At 41.6% G+C, this 18,916-nt stretch overlaps 1 protein-coding gene across 1 annotated transcript in view; it reads left to right on the top strand.

The window, feature by feature from the left end:
* Positions 1-18,916, top strand: part of LOC124555883 — a 238,476-nt gene that overhangs the window by 25,985 nt on the left and 193,575 nt on the right. Inside the window, exon 5 of the mRNA XM_047129944.1 lies at positions 14,151-14,225. Coding sequence (XP_046985900.1) covers positions 14,151-14,225 — 75 coding nt within the window. The remainder of the gene's footprint in view (positions 1-14,150; positions 14,226-18,916) is intronic.

Genomic DNA, 18,916 nt, shown 5'->3' with positions numbered 1-18,916 from the left:
CAGTGAATGTTACTGCATACAGGCCTGCAAAGCAGATGTCCGATTCATACAGCCATGCTAACTGCTGTTCATTGGCAACAAAGAGTGGAATTTGCCTACCAATACAACTCTTTAGCAACAGAGTTCTTACGTTGTCCGCACATTTTGTAGAACTACAATCACAACCCAATTGCATATTTATACCAACAAGACACCAATATCTGATAGTGTTATAGTTCAATTCTTTCATCTTGGCGGCTCACGCATGCCCGCCCAGACACGGGAGATTGCTGCGTTGCCAGTTGCACACGACGCACGCGCCAAGAGAAGCAGCGCCATAGTATAGTATAGTTTGCAAACTTACGTTTAGGGGGGAGCACGCAGTTCAAGACGTAAAGCCACCACCGCCGCATTAACCCTTTCGCTGCTACAAAGACGTGCTCCCTGCATTCCGCACTGTGCGCGATTTTGTCACTGCGCTGCTTGCCTGTGCAGATACATGGTGTTCCGACTGCTTTGACACACTTATCATTTGATTTCACAAAAACTATTTGGCCCAAAAATTTGATTTTTACACATCTTCTTGACTGATACCTTCCCCTGATAAATGACTTAATTTTGTTTCGATGTTCAACACAGTTATTATGCAGCATTAAATGTGGTAAACCATTGCACGAAATTTTGAAGAGTTTGCAGAGGTAAAAGTCCATAGCGTATACTTTCCGTATGGTCGATTTTAGTTGCCACAATGTTCAGAAAGAAATGTGGGCAAGATACCTAAATTTCATATAAAATTTACTGTATAACAATATCTCATTTAAGTACCACATAGGTGTCGTATGTAATATTGAGAAATATTCCATCTTTCGCGACTGTAACAAAAGTTTTATTTACACCAGCGTGATGAGCTCTGACACCACATTCAATCACATCCCAGATGTGTTAGATGGTTTCAGATCTGGCAAGTTGGGGGGCCAGCATATCAATTGGAACTTGCCACTATGTTCCTCAAACCACTCTATCACACTCCTCACCTTGTGACATTGTGCATTATCTTGTTGAAAAATGCCATTGCTGTCTGAAAACATGATCGTCATGAAGGGGTGGATGTGGTCTCCAAACAGTGTATGATTCTCTTTGACTGTCACGGTGCCTTGCACGCACTCCGCTGGAGCCATGGATACCCACGTGAATGTTCCCCACAGCATAAAGGAGCTGCTACCAGCTTGTATCCGTCCCACAGTACAGGTGTCAAGGAGCTGTTCCCTTGAAAGACGACGGATTTGCACCCTCCCATAGACACAATGAAGAAAGTATCAGGATTCATCAGATTGTGCAATGCTCTACCCCTGTGCCAACGCCCAGTGCCAATGGTTACGTGCCCATTTCAGTCATAGTTGCCGATGTCATGGTGTTAACATTGGCACGTGCACGGGCCGTCAGCTGTGGAGGCCCATAGTTAGGAATGTTTGGTGCACTGCATGTTCAGACAAACTTGTACTCTGTGCAGCATTCAAGTCTGATGTTAGTTCCACTATAATCTGCTGCCTGTCCTGTATTTCCAGTCAGTGATGTCCGACATCTGTAATGACGGGTGGCCGCCCAACCCAACAACGTCTGGATGTGGTTTCACCTTGGTTTTGCCATGTGCTGAAGACACTCACCACAGCAGTCCTTGAACACCCGACAAGTTGTGCAGTTTCTGAAATGCTCATGCCGAGCCTCCAGGTCATTATAATCTGCCCTCAGTCAAACTCCGATAGATCGAGCGCCCTTTCCATTCTACTCACAGTCGGCATGCTCACTGATACTACGAGGTGCATTCAAGTTCTAAGGCCTCCGATTTTTTTTCTCCGGACTGGAAAGAGATAGAAACATGCGCATTGTTTTAAAATGAGGCCGCGTTCATTGTCAATACGTCCCAGAGATGGAAGCACCGTATGACAGATGGAATTTTACCGCCAGCGGCGAGAATGAGAACTGTTTTAAACACTTAAAATAGCGACATTTTCCTTACTTGAACAGCGTGCAATCATTCGTTTTCTGAATCTGCGTGGTGTGAAACCAATTGAAATTCATCGACAGTTGAAGGAGACATGTGGTGATGGAGTTACGGATGTGTCGAAAGTGCGTTCGTGGGTGCGACAGTTTAATGAAGACAGAACATCGTGTGACAACAAACCGAAACAACCTTGGGCTCGCACGAGCCGGTCTGACGACATGATCGAGAAAGTGGAGAGAATTGTTTTGGGGGATCGCCGAATGACAGTTGAACAGATCGCCTCCAGAGTTGGCATTTCTGTGGGTTCTGTGCACACAATCCTGCATGACGACCTGAAAATGCGAAAAGTGTCATCCAGGTGGGTGCCACGATGCTGTCGGATGACCACATGGCTGCCCGTGTGGCATGTTGCCAAGCAATGTTGACGCGCAACTACAGCATGAATAGGACTTTCTTTTCGTCGGTTGTGACAATGGATGAGACGTGGATGCCATTTTTCAATCCAGAAACAAAGCGCCAGTCAGCTCAATGGAAGCACACAGATTCACCGCCACCAAAAAAATTTCTGGTAACCGCCAGTGCTGAAAAAATGATGGTGTCCATGTTCTGGGACAGCGAGGGCGTAATCCTTACCCATTGCGTTCCAAAGGGCACTACGGTAACAGGTGCATCCTACGAAAATGTTTTGAAGAACAAATTCCTTCCTGCACTGCAACAAAAACGTCCGGGAAGGGCTGCGCGTGTGCTGTTTCACCAAGACGACGCACCCGCACATCGAGCTAACGTTACGCAACAGTTTCTTCGTGAGAACAACTTTGAAGTGATTCCTCATGCTCCCTACTCACCTGACCTGGCTCCTAGTGACTTTTGGCTTTTTCCAACAATGAAAGACACTCTCCGTGGCCGCACATTCACCAGCCGTGCTGCTATTGCCTCAGCGATTTTCCAGTGGTCAAAACAGACTCCTAAGGAAGCCTTCGCCGCTGCCATGGAATCATGGCGTCAGGGTTGTGAGAAATGTGTACGTCTGCAGGGCGATTACGTCGAGAAGTAACACCAGTTTCATCTATTTCGGGTGAGTAGTTAATTAGAAAAAAAATCGGAGGCCTTAGAACTTGAATGCACCTCTTACATATACCATGCGTATGTCTGACTAACAGTGATTCCTCGCCAGGTGACGTTGCTATCTCCTGGATGGGTTCATATTGATAGTAGGTCGATGATCAAATGTTCTGGTTGGTCAGTGTGGATAACTCACATTATTCGTTGGACACAAGCTACACAACTTAACACTTGTTTCTTTGTCATCTTTCACTATTCCTGGACTGTATATAAAAACATCTAATGTGGCCCTCCTTGTTACATCAAAAGCATTTCACGCTCGATCTCCCGAGTACATTCTGCCAGTCTCTCCCGTTTCCATAGGGATCTCTTGACAATTGACCTTGTCTTTGGTCATTGTACTCCACACTCTCATTTTGCCTGACTAAAGGTCAGGTGGCTGGTCTTTGACATAAGACGGCTCTTTATATGTTATTTAGGATTAAATGTTCAGTAACATCGTCAATGACTTGCCACTCACTAGATATGAGACTCAGGGCCTTAATGCTCTGCTTCAGTCTGCAAATATTATCAGCAAGTAGTTCTTTCAACCCTTGGTCTTTACTGTAATGAGAATTGTATCCACAGTAATACCGGCTTCCTAAGATTGCCTCTTTCGGTAAACCGCAACAACACCTCCTAAACTTGTGTGACAGTTACAGATAACAATTCCTGGTCACTCATTCCCAACATCTAACTCTTATTCTAGAGAACCACCACCATAGACAAGAAGTCAACTATATTTGAGTTGTCATTAAAGAATAGTGTAATTGTAACAAAATCCTGAAGTGGGTTGGCAGTTTTGTTTAGTATCATAACTTTGTCACTCAGTTATGATAATTGGTCCACATTTGGTCTTTGTACTCTGTCTTGCAATTTACCTTTAGCCTCCCCCACATACTCATGTATCTACTCCTGTAATTCATCAACCCAACCAACTGATCATTCACTTAGGAGTCTGTTTTTCTGTTCCTAATTAACACTGGCTACACACTTAATGCTTGGCAGCTAATCCATCCTTGACCTTTGCACTCAATATTGCAATTCACCAAACCTTCCCCCACACATGCATTTACCCCTTCACTCAACTCATTTAATTGATATCTCATTTGTTCGGTACAGAGCACCTGTTCCTGTCGACTAAATCCTGCAGTCTATTTTGATAATGCTTTATTCTAGCTTCAAGTCTACCATTAATCTAGCTTTAAGTCTGTGCTAACATTGGGGCCACTCCACTCCCACCCTTTTAACCATCTCATGTGGGATCATGATCAGAACTACCGTCACCTGTCTTAGCCACTAAAGTTACTCAGTTATGGTGCCATCACCGTTGCCTCCCCTGATCCACAACTCATACTGTAGCTCCTGTCTTCTCAGTAGCTGGGGATTTTGTATGAATCGAACACACTTACTGGAACACACCAGATAGCTTTAGACAGGTTCCTAAGAGTCTCTCAGGACAACCCACCCCAGTCTCCCATTATGAGTAACCACTCTCTACAGCTATCAGTCCTGTTTTGCAATCCAGTGTAATGTGATTTGGGAGTGGAGCACTAGGATTTTTCTATTATTATTATTACGTTCCTTTCTATGTTAAGGACTTCTAATTCCCAAATCTCAAACCTGCGACATCCGTGGAAGTAGGCTGTACACCAGGTGCCAGAGCTAGTCACTGCTTGCGCGACGTGACTGTGACAGGAACAGCAGGACTGCCAGAGCACTTGTGGCAGAATCAATTGGAAACAAACAACCTTGCTCTGTAACAGAAAACTAAATAAGTAATATGCTAGGTTTCAAGCACTGTCTGCTTCTGTCAGCATTGCTAAACTGGCAGACTGGGTGTTTACAAATGCAATCAGTAAAACAATAAACTGACCAAGCTTATAAATTCCCTAAGTAAAATAAACATTATAAGCTCTTGTTAGGCACACTATTGAGTGATTTTAAAAATTATTAGACTCAGAAAAGTCCTCTGATAATGAAACATTGCTTAGAATTCACTATTAGGTGATGCCACATGAAGATGTGATATTTACAGCCAATAATTCTTCGATGAGCAGTATACTCCCGTGTTACACTTAACTGAACTCTTTAATAAGTGAACCTTAGGCACCAATCTTAACTATGTTGGACATGAAGCTTCACGGGCTAGGGACACACCACACAAATAGCAGGATTAATTACATGTGAAATATGTACCACCAAACACCAAGTTAGCAATGATGATTTCTAGCACAGACAGGTTAGTGGCCACTGATTCAGCCACACCCAAACCACTGTCCATATAAAATGCTCCTTGACCTATCTCGTCCAAATGACTGTAATGTGACTTAAGCCTTCCACTGCTACAGACATTCCCTCTACATTCACCGCAGAGCGTGGCTTTGTTAGGGCTGTACTTCTTGCGAGACGCTGTTACCTGTACTGAGAGACGACATTGTGGGCACTGTGAAATACTTGTCATCCGATTTTAAGAAAACTATTGAGTGGAAAAAAAAATATTTTTGCACAGCTTACACTCTGACATCTTTGCTTGATAAAGGATTGTATTTCTTTTTGTTATATACCATAGTTACACCAAATTAAGCAAAACATTGCATGATATTTTAAAGAGCTTGCAGAGGTAAAAAGGCATTGCCTAAACTTTGCTAATGATTGATTTTAGCTCACACAATGCAGTGTATGAAATGTAGGTATGAGGGTGGTTTGAAAAGTTCTTGGAAAAGAATAGAAAAAAGTACTTACATCACTGAATTTTTTTTTTTTTATTTTTCAATGTAGTCTGCTTGTAGATTAATGCACTTGGTCCAACGATGTTCCAGTGCCTTGATCCCATCTCGAAAATGAGTTTCCTCTAGGGCTGCAAAAATAGTTGTCAACTCTGGCTATCAATTGTTTGTTTGAAGTGAATCTTCATCTACCAGGAAACATTTTCAGTTTTGGGATGAGATGGAAGTGTGACGGAGCCATATCAGGTGAATAAGGTGGGTGTGGCAACAATTCATACCTTAGTTTGTGTAATTTTGCCATGGTGACGACGTGTGTGGGTGTGCGTTGTCTTGATGAAAGGTGCTTTTCTTTCTTGCTAAACCTGACCTTTTTTCACGTATCTTCAGTTGCAGTTTGTCCAGGAGGTTAGCATAGTAATCTGCAGTAATTGTTTGCCCAGTTGGGAGATAATCTACAAACAGAATCGCGTTTCGCATCCCATAACACTGATGCCATGACCTTTCCCGCCGAAGGAATTGTCTTTGCTTTCTTTGTTGGTGGAGAATCAGCATGTTTCCACTGCTTTGACTGTTGTTCTGTCTCTGGGGTATAGTAGTGCAGCCATGTTTCATCTGCGGTCACTAACCGACGCAAAAAAATCTTGTTCGTTTCTCCTAAAACGGGCCAAATATTGTTCCGATGTGTCCATTCTCATGCATTTTTGATCCAGCATCAAGAGTCATGTGGCTAGGGCCTCCCGTTGGGTAGAGCGGTCGCCTGGTGCAAGTGTTTTTAGTTGATGCCACTTTGGTGACTTGCGCATTGATGGGGATAGAACTTGAGGATGATAACACAACATCGAGTCCCTGAGCGGAGAAAATCTCCGACCCAACTGGGAATCGAACCCAGGCCCCCTTGCATGGCATTCCGTCACGCCAACCATTCAGCTACCAGGGCAGATACCCTTTCAGATGACATCTGGCAAGTGTGAGCAATTTCACGCGCTTTCAATCGGCCATCCTCCATGATAATTTTGTGCACATTTGCAATGATTTCTGGAGTAGTGACACATCTTGGCCGACAACTGCGTGGATCATCATCTAAGCTCTCCCGACCAAATTTAAATTCATTTGTCCATGTGGCAACAGTTGAATATGAAGGAGCAGAGTCTCCCAGTGTGTTCTGGGAATTGGCATGAATGTCCTTTGCTTTCATATCTTTCTTTACGAAGTACTTAATCACTGCTCAAATCTCGAGTTTTTCAATCTTTGCAAATCACTACGCGGGAACGACAACAGAGTCACGTCACTGCCAAAGCTCTCTTGCAAGAGCACTGTCATGGCACGTGTTTACACACAACAGTCCAATGAATGTCACGTGAACAACTCGCGTTAGTGCTGACCTGTTGTGGTGATTTCGAGAACCTTTCAAACCAGCCTCGTAAGATATTGAAACTTTACTTAAAGTTGAGATCAGAATGATATCTCCTTTCATTCATGAGTTACTGATTTTTATATCCAACGGACAGATGTGCACATGTACCCACTTCTGTCGCTGCACATTGCGAATAGTGTGGTCACAACAATCATCACATTTCATAAATGGTTCAAGATATCGAAATGAGGTTTTTCACAAATAATATCATACCAAGAGGCATTTATGTTGAAATGTGGAAGTAAGATGTATGCAGCGGTGAGAGGTTGGCATAACACGACATGTAAACACGTGGAGTAGAGTGGAGCATGACACATCAACTCGTCCACAACATTTAAGGGGTTAAATGAAGGAATTAGCCCCTATGAGATCTTACGACTTATACTCAACAAGTGCTAACCTTTTCATGCTATCAGCTCTAACCATAGTTTTAGATCTTAATTCTTGTTGGGGGTTAGCCCTTTATCACAAGGCTGGCACTAACTAGCCCAAATAACCCAAGGTGGTTCTGGCACATGGTGGTAGCTTACCCACGAGCAGGGAAGCAAGTCTAATTTATCTCTTATTTTAATAATCATAGATTAAGAGACACATTCACTAGGCAATGTGATGTACACAGTGATCATGCATTACCAGAGAACACAACAATGAGACTAAAACTGCATTGCACCACCCGCAGTTACAGTCGAGTATAGAGGGAGCAATATGTGCATGAAATCCAACTAAAAGCCCCAAATGAAAGCTCTCCTCAGTCATTTACAATGAAACAATGGAGCAAATGCGGTTGAAATCAATCAAGAGAACTTAAACTAGGTATGGCAAAAGTACGTTCATTATAGGCCATTCAAGGAATACAAGGACGAGCAGCAAAAAATTAATGTTTGCAGTGCAACTCAAAAAGTTCACACTGATTCTATTCTGGCACAGTTCACGTCATCGACCACTACAAACAAGACAGCTTGACCATGAGACAAAGTTAACTCAGCCAACCTCTCACAAGGTGGTGAACGAAAACTTTAAATACTAAAACACAGCAGACTTACTAATAATGTCCTCTGAATGATTTGCCAGCTTCACTCGATGTCACTTGACTGCTTGCAGGGATATCACATTCCTCGTGTAACGAAGCCAGTACAAGTCTTGCCTCGATTCCATGACACTAAACTCTACAAATACCCCTGACTGAACAAGATATTAGACCAGCAACTATAGCTCATGGACTCAACAACAGTTTTGCACACACAGCAGATGTGAACGTCTCCCAGTTAGCAGCAACATGTTAATGTGGAAACACTTATATAGGAGCAAAATCCACTTTCCAAATTCATGATACAATTATATATGGAGATAGTAACTGTTCTCGAAAGAACAGATACCATTGATGACTGTGCAGCTTCTCTAGAATAAATGATAATTAATCGAAACCCCTCAGCTGCCGAAAGATGATGTTGATATACCTCAATGGGGACAGCTGAAAATGTGCGCCCTGACTGGGACTGGAATCCAGGATCTCCTGCTTACTTGGCAGATGCTCTATCCATCTGAGCAACCGAGGAGAATAGCGTGACTGCAGTGACTTATCCCTTGCACGCTTCCCATGGGACCCACATTCCCAACTGTCCACAGTTGACATATGTAATGTTCCTAATAGATATTTGCCCATCTACTCATTACACGCGCCAACTAAGGTGATGATTCCCATAAGAGTTCAGACAACCTGTACCCATTCGCACGGATGGAGGTCAGTGGCCGGGTAGCTTGTGGTGTAGTGGCTAGTGGTGCTGCCTCTGGATCAAGGGGTCTCGAGTTTGATTCCCAGCTGGATCGTGGATTGTCTCTGCCCAGGGATTGGGTGTTTGTGTTGTCCTCATCATTGCATTATCATTTGGGAAAGTGGCGAGACTGGACAGTGAAAAGATAGGGGATTTGTACGGGCACTGACAATCACGCACAAACCAAATATAAGCAAAAATAGTTCCTCAACACACTCTCTGTCAGCCGATGAGAAGAACATTGATGTGCACAGAAGCCAGCTTTAGCAGTGTGAGAAGAATTTGAAATTTTCTCTCCCTCTTAGCCAGACTGTATTTCACCCTCTTGTCTTCCAGTCCAGGCCTCTTTTTCCAGCTCACTTCATACCCACTGGTAATTAATTTATTTCTATGTGCGTATGTACTTACCTTGTATTTTTGGTTTCTTGTTTAGTTTCTACCATTAAGTGTATGTTTATTTACTTTCTAATTTTGTTCCCAATCAAACAGGAGTTGCAGATATCCGCTCCTCTCCATTTAAAAGAACAGATGATAAGTTGTATAGCTGAAATTGTTTGATGATATGCAGTTATCACCGGTAACAGACAAGGTGCAAGCTCATTGCTCACCTTGCCCACAATCCCAATTCCCTAAAGTACCCTGCACCACCTAGATCTCCCCACTCGCCACACACCTTGCTTTCCCCATCCCACCCCATACGCCGCACTCCAAACTTTTTCCATCCCACCCCACTGACACCTGGCCCACACCACCTCGGCACTCTGTTTTATGTCGTCTCTGCATTGGTTATATTAGTTTAACCCAGAGTTTTATTTTATGTTACCAAACCATCCTCATGTTCTGGTTGTGGAGTCTTACAGACAGTAGCGCACATCGTGGTGGAATGCCCCTTTCCTCTGGAGCTCTATGCTAGGCATGGTCTTTTGGGTTGTTTGCTTCTAATATTGGTGGGTGGCTAGCAGGCAATTGAACTTGTTCTCAATTTTCTTCATGAAAGTGGTTTTTATTCTCAGATATAACATTTTAAACTACCTTCAGGGTGAAGCTGATGTGTCTGGGGTTGGAGCACATCTGCTCCTGTGCTGGATTTGGAGGACTTTTGACACTACCTCCTTTACCAGCTGCCTTGGTCATACCTCTTTAACCCAGTTTTAATTGATTTTAAATGCATTTAGCTGCTTCTTTATCTTGCACCATATTTTCTGTTTCTGTTTCTCATCTGCTTGATCAGTGTATCAGCCAGACCTATGTATTTTTACTTCTCCTAAAATTATTTCTCAGCTTTCACACCAATATTGCTTTCAAAGCCTCAATATTATCACTCCTACATACTTTCATAACTCAATCTAAATTCTAGTTGACATCACTAATGATTTTGCTGTTTGGTCCCCTACAACTCTGTCCTTTGATTCATTCACTCTCTCACTTTCCAGGAATGTATACTCACACTCGTTTTGTTCCTGCCCTCTTAGCCAGAATACATTTCACCCTCTTGTCCTACAGTCCAGGCCTCTTTTTCCATCTCACTTCTGGCCCACTATTACTTACATCTACATCAATACTGTGCAAGCCACCTGACGGTGTGTGGCGGAGGGTACCTTGAGTACCTCTATCGGTTCTCCCTTCTATTCCAGTCTCGTATTGTTCATGGAAAGAAAGATTGTCGGTATGCCTCTGTGTGGGCTCTAATCTCTCTGATTTTATCCTCATGGTCTCTTCGCGAGATATACATAGGTGGGAGCAATATACTGCTTGACTCCTCGGTGAAGGTATGTTCTCGAAACTTCAACAAAAGCCCGTACCAAAGCCCGAGCATCTCTCTTGCAGAGTCTTCCACTGGAGTTTATCTGTCATCTCCGTAACGCTTTTGTGATTACTAAATGATCCTGTAACGAAGTGCACTGCTCTCCGTTGGATCTTCTCTCTCTCTTCTATCAACCCTATCTGGTACGGATCCCACACATGTGAGCAGTATTCAAGCAGTGGGCAAACAAGTGTACTGTAACCTACTTCCTTTGTTTTCGGATTGCATTTCCTTAGAATTCTTCCAATGAATCTCAGTCTGGCATCTGCTTTACCGACGATTAATTTTATATTGTCATTCCATTTTAAATCACTCCTAATGCCTACTCCCAGATAATTTATGGAATTAACTGTTCCCAGTTGCTGACATGCTATATTGTAGCTAAATGATAAAGGATCTTTCTTTCTATGTATTCGCAGCACATTACACTTGTCTACATTGAGATTCAATTGCCTTTCCCTGCACCATGCGTCAATTCGTTGCAGATCCTCCTGCATTTCAGCACAATTTTTCATTGTTACAACCTCTTGATATACTAAAGCATCACCCGAAAATAGCCTCAGAGAACTTCTGATGTTATCCACAAGGTCATTTATATATATTGTGAATAGCAACGGTCCTATGACAATCCCCTACGGCCCTCCTGAAATCACTCTTACTTCGGAAGACTTCTCTCCATTGAGAATGACATGCTGCATTATGTTATCTAGGAACTCTTCAGTCCAATCACACAATTGGTCTGATAGTCCATATGCTCTTACTTTGTTCATTAAACAACTGTGGGGAACTGTATCAAATGCCTTGCCTAAGTCAAGAAACACGACATGTACCTGGGAACCCTTGTCTATGGCCCTCTGGGTCTCGTGGATGAATAGCGTGAGCTGGGTTTCACACGATCATCTTTTTTGAAACCAATGCTGATTCTTGCTGAGTAGATTTCTAGTCTCTAGAAAAGTCATTATATTCGAACATAATACGTGTTCCAAAATTCTACAACTGATCGACGTTAGAGATATAGGTCTATAGTTCTGCACATCTGTTCGACGTCCCTTCTTGAAAACGGGGATGACCTGTGCCCTTTTTCAATCTTTTGGAATTCTACGCTCTTCTAGAGACCTGTGGTACACCGCTGCAAGAAGGGGGGCAAATTCCTTCGCGTACTCTGTGTAAAATCAACTGGTATCCCATCAGGTCCAGTGGCCTTTCCTCTTTTGAGCGATTTTAATTTATTTTCGTATGTGTATGTACTTACCTTTGTACTGTTGGTTTCTTGATAAGTTTCTACCATTAAGTGTATCTGTATATTTCATTTCCAATTTTGTTCCAAATCCACAGGAGTCCCACATACCCGCTCCTCTCCATTTAAAGGAACAGTTACTGTGAAGAGAGAGCCTGAATTTGAGACAGGCAGTAAGTTGTATAGCTGAAATTATTTGATGATCTGCACTTATCAGTGCTAACAGGCAACATGCATGCTCATTGCTCACCCTGCCCCCAACCCCAATTTCCCAAAGCACCCTACACCATACCCACCTAGAACTCTCCACACAGCACACACCTTCCCCATCCCACCCCACATGCTTAACACCTAACTTCCTCCATACCACCCCCATACTACCTAGCTGTCCCTAACCTACCCCACACGTCCTTCCCATCCATGGCCCAGTCTTTCTGTCCCCGGCCCACACCGCCCAGCAGTCCTGTACAGTGCCCGCCTCACTCGCCCAGCCATCCCATCTGTGGCCCACGCCGACCAGTCGTCCTGTCCATGACCCACGCCACCCTGCGGTGCCGTTGTTGGCCTGCGTTGCCCTGCTGTCCCCTTACAGCCTCGCCATCCCACCCTGCCCTGCCCCCAATATCCCAGCTCAACCTCCCTGCACCTAATTAACCAGGCCACCCTCTATGCCTCGCCCTGACCTTACAATTGGTCCCTGCCCCCACTTTCCCATTCCACCCAAGCCTCTCGTGCCCCAGTTTCCCTTCCCACCCTTGCCTCATTTGGCCCCAATAACCTTTCCTGCCACCACTTGGCCTCCCACCCATGCTTCCCTTCATGTTACTCCCACCAATGCTGTCCTGTCATGCTACCTCTAGCCCTGCCCTGCCCCAAGAACGAGCCTGGGCCAACTCTTGCCCCACCCTCCCACACTGCCCTGCCCATGCCACCACTCTCCCACACTGCCCTGCCCATGCCACCGCTCTCCCAGCCGACCCCACTCTCACACTCTTCTTTTTCTCAGGATCCACAGATCAGGTCTCTCTACCTACTCCATTTTTCCTCATTCTTCATATCCCCTTTCATTCTGCACTTTTCCCTGTACTTGCCAATTCTGTTCTATCTCCTCCCACTCTTCAGGTATATCCTCCCACTCCCACATTCTCCCATCTCCCTTTTGGCTGAAACATGTTTCACCCTCTTATTCTTCTCTCTGGGCTTCTTTTGCTCGCTTCTGGTCCACTATTATTTCGTACTTCTCAAGTGTGTTCGTATTTATTTTCCTTGTACTCTTGGTTTCTTATTCAGTTTCTGTGAAGTTGATGTGTCTATTGCTTTACTAATTTTTTTACAAATTTGTAGGTTCTGTAGACATCCGCGAGTCTCCTTTTACAAGATCACTTAGTGTGACGGGAGAGACTGAAGCTATGATAGACAGTAAGTTGTACACTTGAAATAATTTGGTGAACTGTGATTATTATGCAAGTAGACAATGTGCTAGCGCATTGCATCTAGTGTTATTAAACCTGTTCAGAATTTCTGAAATTTCATTATTAAGATCGCATTAGTCAAGCGACATAAAATAAAATAACTTCCATCTCAGGAGAAATCCTTCGTTGTTTTTGGAACAACTCATGAAATTGGTACTAGCTATTTTTTAATTGTGTGTCTGTGGAAATTATGATACTGAAATACTACATATGTATGTGGGAAAGCACTCCGCACATATAATCTTTATAGCAATTGCATGTCATTCTGAAATGAGCATGGTGAATTTATAAATAGAATCTTTACCAGTAAAATGTTATGATTGTCTTCATCTTCTAGCCTGCCCCTTCGCCCTTCCTGATTTCTTCCACATCTCTTCTCCTTTCGTCCCTCCTGTCCCTTTGTCCTAATGTGCATTCTACCTTTCTTTTTGTACTCATTTCACCACACAACGAGATTGCTCAGCATGTCCTCTGCTAACTAACCTATTTCATTTTCATTTTCCTTCATGTCACTGTTTATGCTTTCACCCTTCTTTTGCATTTGATATATATTTTTTTTAAGTAGATCTCTCTGTTATGTTTATTTGTTTAGAAAGAGTTCAACATTTGCAGTGTTTAAAATTTTGTTACATATCCACAGATACTGGAGATGTCCGCCAACCACCATCTAGGGCATCAGTTAGTGTTACAGCACAGACTGAAGATATAAAAGGTGGTAAGTTGTGTTCTTGAAATTAGTTGTTGACCTTTAATTTTGCTGTGTTTAAAGACACAATGTGTTTTTAAACCTAAAGCAAGAAATGCATTGGTTTTGACATGTAAAATAATCTTTTGTAATGTATGTATAGTCCCAGCTCATATCTTAAGAATGAGCATTCAATGGAAATCATGATATTCCCTTAACACGAAATGTTATTAAAAATTACTCATTTGGTATCACTAGAACAGCTTTGCTTAATTGATAATAATCAAAATTAGTTTCATAATGATTTTGTACTGTTTTAAAGACATTTCTAATATGTGTTCAATTTGTGATACATTAATTATAGAATAAACTAAGAGAGTTGACTGAAAAGTAATGCCTCCACCTTCATAACTCTCCAACAGTTGGCAGCATTGGTATGTTCTGTAACCTCTTCTCTACAACTCCAGTTGGCGGGAAGCCTTAGCATTGAATGGTTGTGTTGTTACAGTGTAAAGTATAGACCCCTGCGCAAACTGTCGGTCAGTGCGATTTAAACAACATGCAGTCATTGAATTCTTGACAGCAGAAGGTGTCACCCCAAACGAGATTCATCAGAAGATGAAAGCAGTTTATAATGATTGTATTGATGTGAGTAGTGTACATCTTCGGGCGAGTAACTTTAAAGATGCTGAGGTGGGAACATGTGACCTGCATGACAAATAAAGAGTTGGACATCCTGTGACAGCAGCCACCGAGTTTCACAAGCAAAATCTTGACAGATTGATTCAGGATGATCGTTGTATCACTCAGAGAGAAATTGCAAGCGCAATTGGCATTTCACAAGAATGTGTGGGTCACATTATTGCTTTGCTTGGCTATCGGAAGATTCGTGTACGATTGGTACCCCAGATGCTGACTACTGAAATGAAAGTGCACAGACTTGAAATTTCCCAGGAACTCCTCTCATGTTATGAGAATGAAGGTGATGCCTTTCTCCATTCAATTGTGACAGGAGACAAAACGTCAGTCTATGGAATATCGACTGTGAGACTGTAGTTGCAGAAACAAAGTGTCGACTTCGTTCGTGACGACTTCAGAAAAGTTTTCCATCGTTGGCAGAAATGTATCCAACTGGCTGGTGATTATGTGGAAAAGTGAATATTGATAATTAAAGTTCACAGTCTAAGGATTATTTCTGCGATTGATTTATTAAACTATTCCCATTCAAACCCAATTAATGAAGGTGGATGCATTACTTTTCATTCAACCCTCATATATATAGGCTGCTCCTGCTTATCACTAGATTAGATAAAAATTATTGGAGAGGTCAGTGATCATTCATGACATTCACAACCACTGTTGTCTAGATCGCATATTAATTAATCTTAGTATGACCCCTTTCAACATACTTCAGATCAGAAAAAAATAAAGGATACACAAGGAGCACTTTAAATAAGCTGATGTTCAAGCTGGTTATCAGAAACTTCCAAAATCTGGACATATACCAAAGCAAACAAAGATGGACAGTGTGTATCTCGTCAAACATAATGGTAAGTGTCAAACCGAGCTCTGTGACAGGTGACTATTGAGAGGTTGTCGTGAGGTGGTGCTTCAGCCAAGTATGGACTGACATACTAATAGAACATTAAACAGGTGTAGTCGTAAAATGAAACATTACAAAGCATTTATGAATTAAAAACACAAGAACTTACTCTCTCCATATACAAAATAAGAAGTATTAAATGTGATTACACATTAAGGTGTTTGGTAGGTCTCTTGTCTCAATTATTATTGTTAAAAACAGAATTGTGAAAAGTAATATTCACAATCACATTCCAAAAGGAAAGAAAGAGAAAGGGCATGGGATGCATCTGTTTTGTTAATTAACGTATTGTAAAAGTCAAATGTGAATTCACTCATCAGAAGTACTGAGAAGCACTATGGCTTTAAATTAAATGGAGATAAAAATATATACCTTACAGACACTGTATATAATACAGATATCATAACAGATGGTTGGAAAGCCATTTATGTTAGATTACATTTGTTAAAAAAATTGGGTGAAAAAAAGAGAGAGAGAGAGAGAGAGAGAGAGAGAGAGAGAGAGAGAGAGAGAGAACAGGGCAGCACCAGTAGACAGTCCCCCTCTGTAGTTACAGTACAACCGTCTGGTCAAACAAACTCTGATCGGACTGTGCTCTCATTAAAAAGAGAGAGATAGAGATAGATAGATAGACAGATAGAGAGAGAGAGAGAGAGAGAGAGAGAGAGAGAGAGAGAGAGAGAGAGAGAGAGAGAATGACTTTGGTATTCGATTTTTGGCAAGTGTGCTTTTTTAGAACAAGGAGATTCATTGCTTTTCGATTCGGAACTTTCCATTTTTGTCTCTGGGTCATACCCATATACCTAAGTTTTTTCTATGGTTACACTTGTGGACATGAAGCCCGGATCTGAATGAAGACGATCCTTCAAACTGTGTGCAGACTGACACACGATTTTTCTTCTATTCATCACTCAAAAGTCTGGAAACAAATTTTACACTTACTCTTCACATTTGCAAATTATCAGTTAAAATGCTTTGCATGGACCTGTACAAGATGCTAAGTTTTTTGGTAAGCTCTGGAATAGTTATTAGCCTGTTTGAACGAACAATTTTTGCCACTTCTTACACATTTTCTTCTGTTTTTGAGGTTGATGGATGTCCTCAATGTTGCTCATCTAATACCGACTCATTTGTGTATTTAAATAGGTCATATCACTGGCAAACTGTCTTCAGAGTTACAGCATTATTGCCATACAATACTTTCAACAATTCATGTGTTTCTTTGACTCTTTCTTGAAAATTGAAACATAACTTAATGTTCACACATTGTTTGAAATCCATAATGTGCATCAGACACAGTAAACACAACCTCATTGTAGCTTCTCTGGGTGCTGACTGACAAGTCAGAACATTTTCCAACTTGATGCTGTCTATCTCAGTGGATCAGACTAGCAGAGAAATTACATAAAATGGTTGTAGTGTCAATTGTGGCTGCTAAAAAGAAATATATTCACCATATTTTTTTCTGCCGGCCTTTTATGTGTTGTTTTATTACTTTGGAGTCATGGTGTGTGTATGTTATCGTCTAGTAGATAAAAACAAAACATTATTTCAGAGCATGGCTCTGTGGAGATCTGTGACTAAAGATTGAACATAAATGTAAATTTGAAAGTAAAATAACTAAAGTAGAATACCTCCAGTGGTCACAGACTCCTTTCTCTATCATGATACGTCACATATAAACCATCTCAGTTTGTGACTACTGGGTGAACAGAGATGATGTCTATAAAGAAATATGTGCAAAGAATGTATGAGGTGTGTTCAAAAAGTATTGGGAATTTTCATTTTTTGGAAGTAAGTTGTTTTATTTGTCTGTTTGAATGTAGCCTCCTTCAGAGTAGTCCGAATCAGATATTACACATGTATGCCAGTGCTTCTCCAATCCCTGAAACACTTCTGCAGTTCGATCCTTGGGATACTACTTAGCTAGTTTAAGCAATGTGGTTTTTATCCCATCTATGCTTGTAAAATGAATGCCCTTTAAGATTGTCTTTACTTTCTGGAAACAGAAAAAAATTATGTTGGGGCCATATCTTTCAAATGTGAAGACTGCTTCATCATTACAGTGTTGTTTCTGGCCAAAAATTCACGAACAAGCAATGAAATTAACATTAATGAACAGTTGCATTTGGCAGTAATTTTGCGATTACACATTTCATACCCACAACATCTGAAAAGACTTCATGGTATGAGCCAATTGAGCCAGTTAATACACCATCATCAGCAACTTCTCCGATTGTTATTCGGCGCTCGTTCATACTCATTTCTTTCACTTTTGCCACATTTGCATTGCTTGTTGCTGTTGTGTGGGGGTGTCCAAAACACTTGTCGTTTTCAGTGTCATCAGTGTCTTCATGGCCATCTTGGAAATGCTTACACCACTTGTAAACCCTTGTTTTACTATAGCAGACCCACCAAAAGCAATATTCAACATTTCTAATTTTTTTTTACATTTTTCCCATTTTTTATAGCAAAATTCTCGAATACAGTTTTAAAACAAATCAATAATTGATACTCGCAACCCCACATATGTAACCTTTTTGACAACTAATGACGTACTAGACGTCTAGTATGGCTACCATTGTATGGCTACATTTCAGACATATTTACCAAAACAGCAACGAAACATCTGACTAATACAACCCTAAAATTAAAAAATATTACCAGTGCTGTTTTAATGCACCTGTTATAACAAAACAAAAGACTATTTCAGAGCAAGTCTTAAAGCATTGTAGAAATCTTTGGTTGTGTAGATGAATAGATGTGTTGGTGTAAATATCTCCAGAGGGAAACACATTCTTTTGTGTCAGGTTTTTATAGCATAGTACTTTGTACACATTTATATAATCAGGTGACATGCTGAAAACAATATGTGTAATGATTACGTTGCAAACAGTGGCAAAATTGTACATAAATAAGTTTTCTTTAATTACTATGTTACATTGTGTGTGTGTGTGGGGGGGGGGGGGGGGGGATTCAGAGAAGAGAGAGGATGAAAGGAGTGACAGAAGGAAAGCAAACACTTTTGTATGTCAAAGCAGTGGGTTGTTAAGATTAAATCTGTTACATATTATAGCTGAGTAAAAGTTGAAGTACTACATTGGTTACCGAGCGACGT

This window comes from Schistocerca americana, chromosome X (genome assembly GCF_021461395.2).
Source record: "Schistocerca americana isolate TAMUIC-IGC-003095 chromosome X, iqSchAmer2.1, whole genome shotgun sequence".
NCBI classification, from domain to species: domain Eukaryota; kingdom Metazoa; phylum Arthropoda; class Insecta; order Orthoptera; family Acrididae; genus Schistocerca; species Schistocerca americana.
The sequence above is the reverse complement of the archived record's forward strand: the minus strand, read 5'-3'. Positions and strand labels throughout refer to the sequence as shown.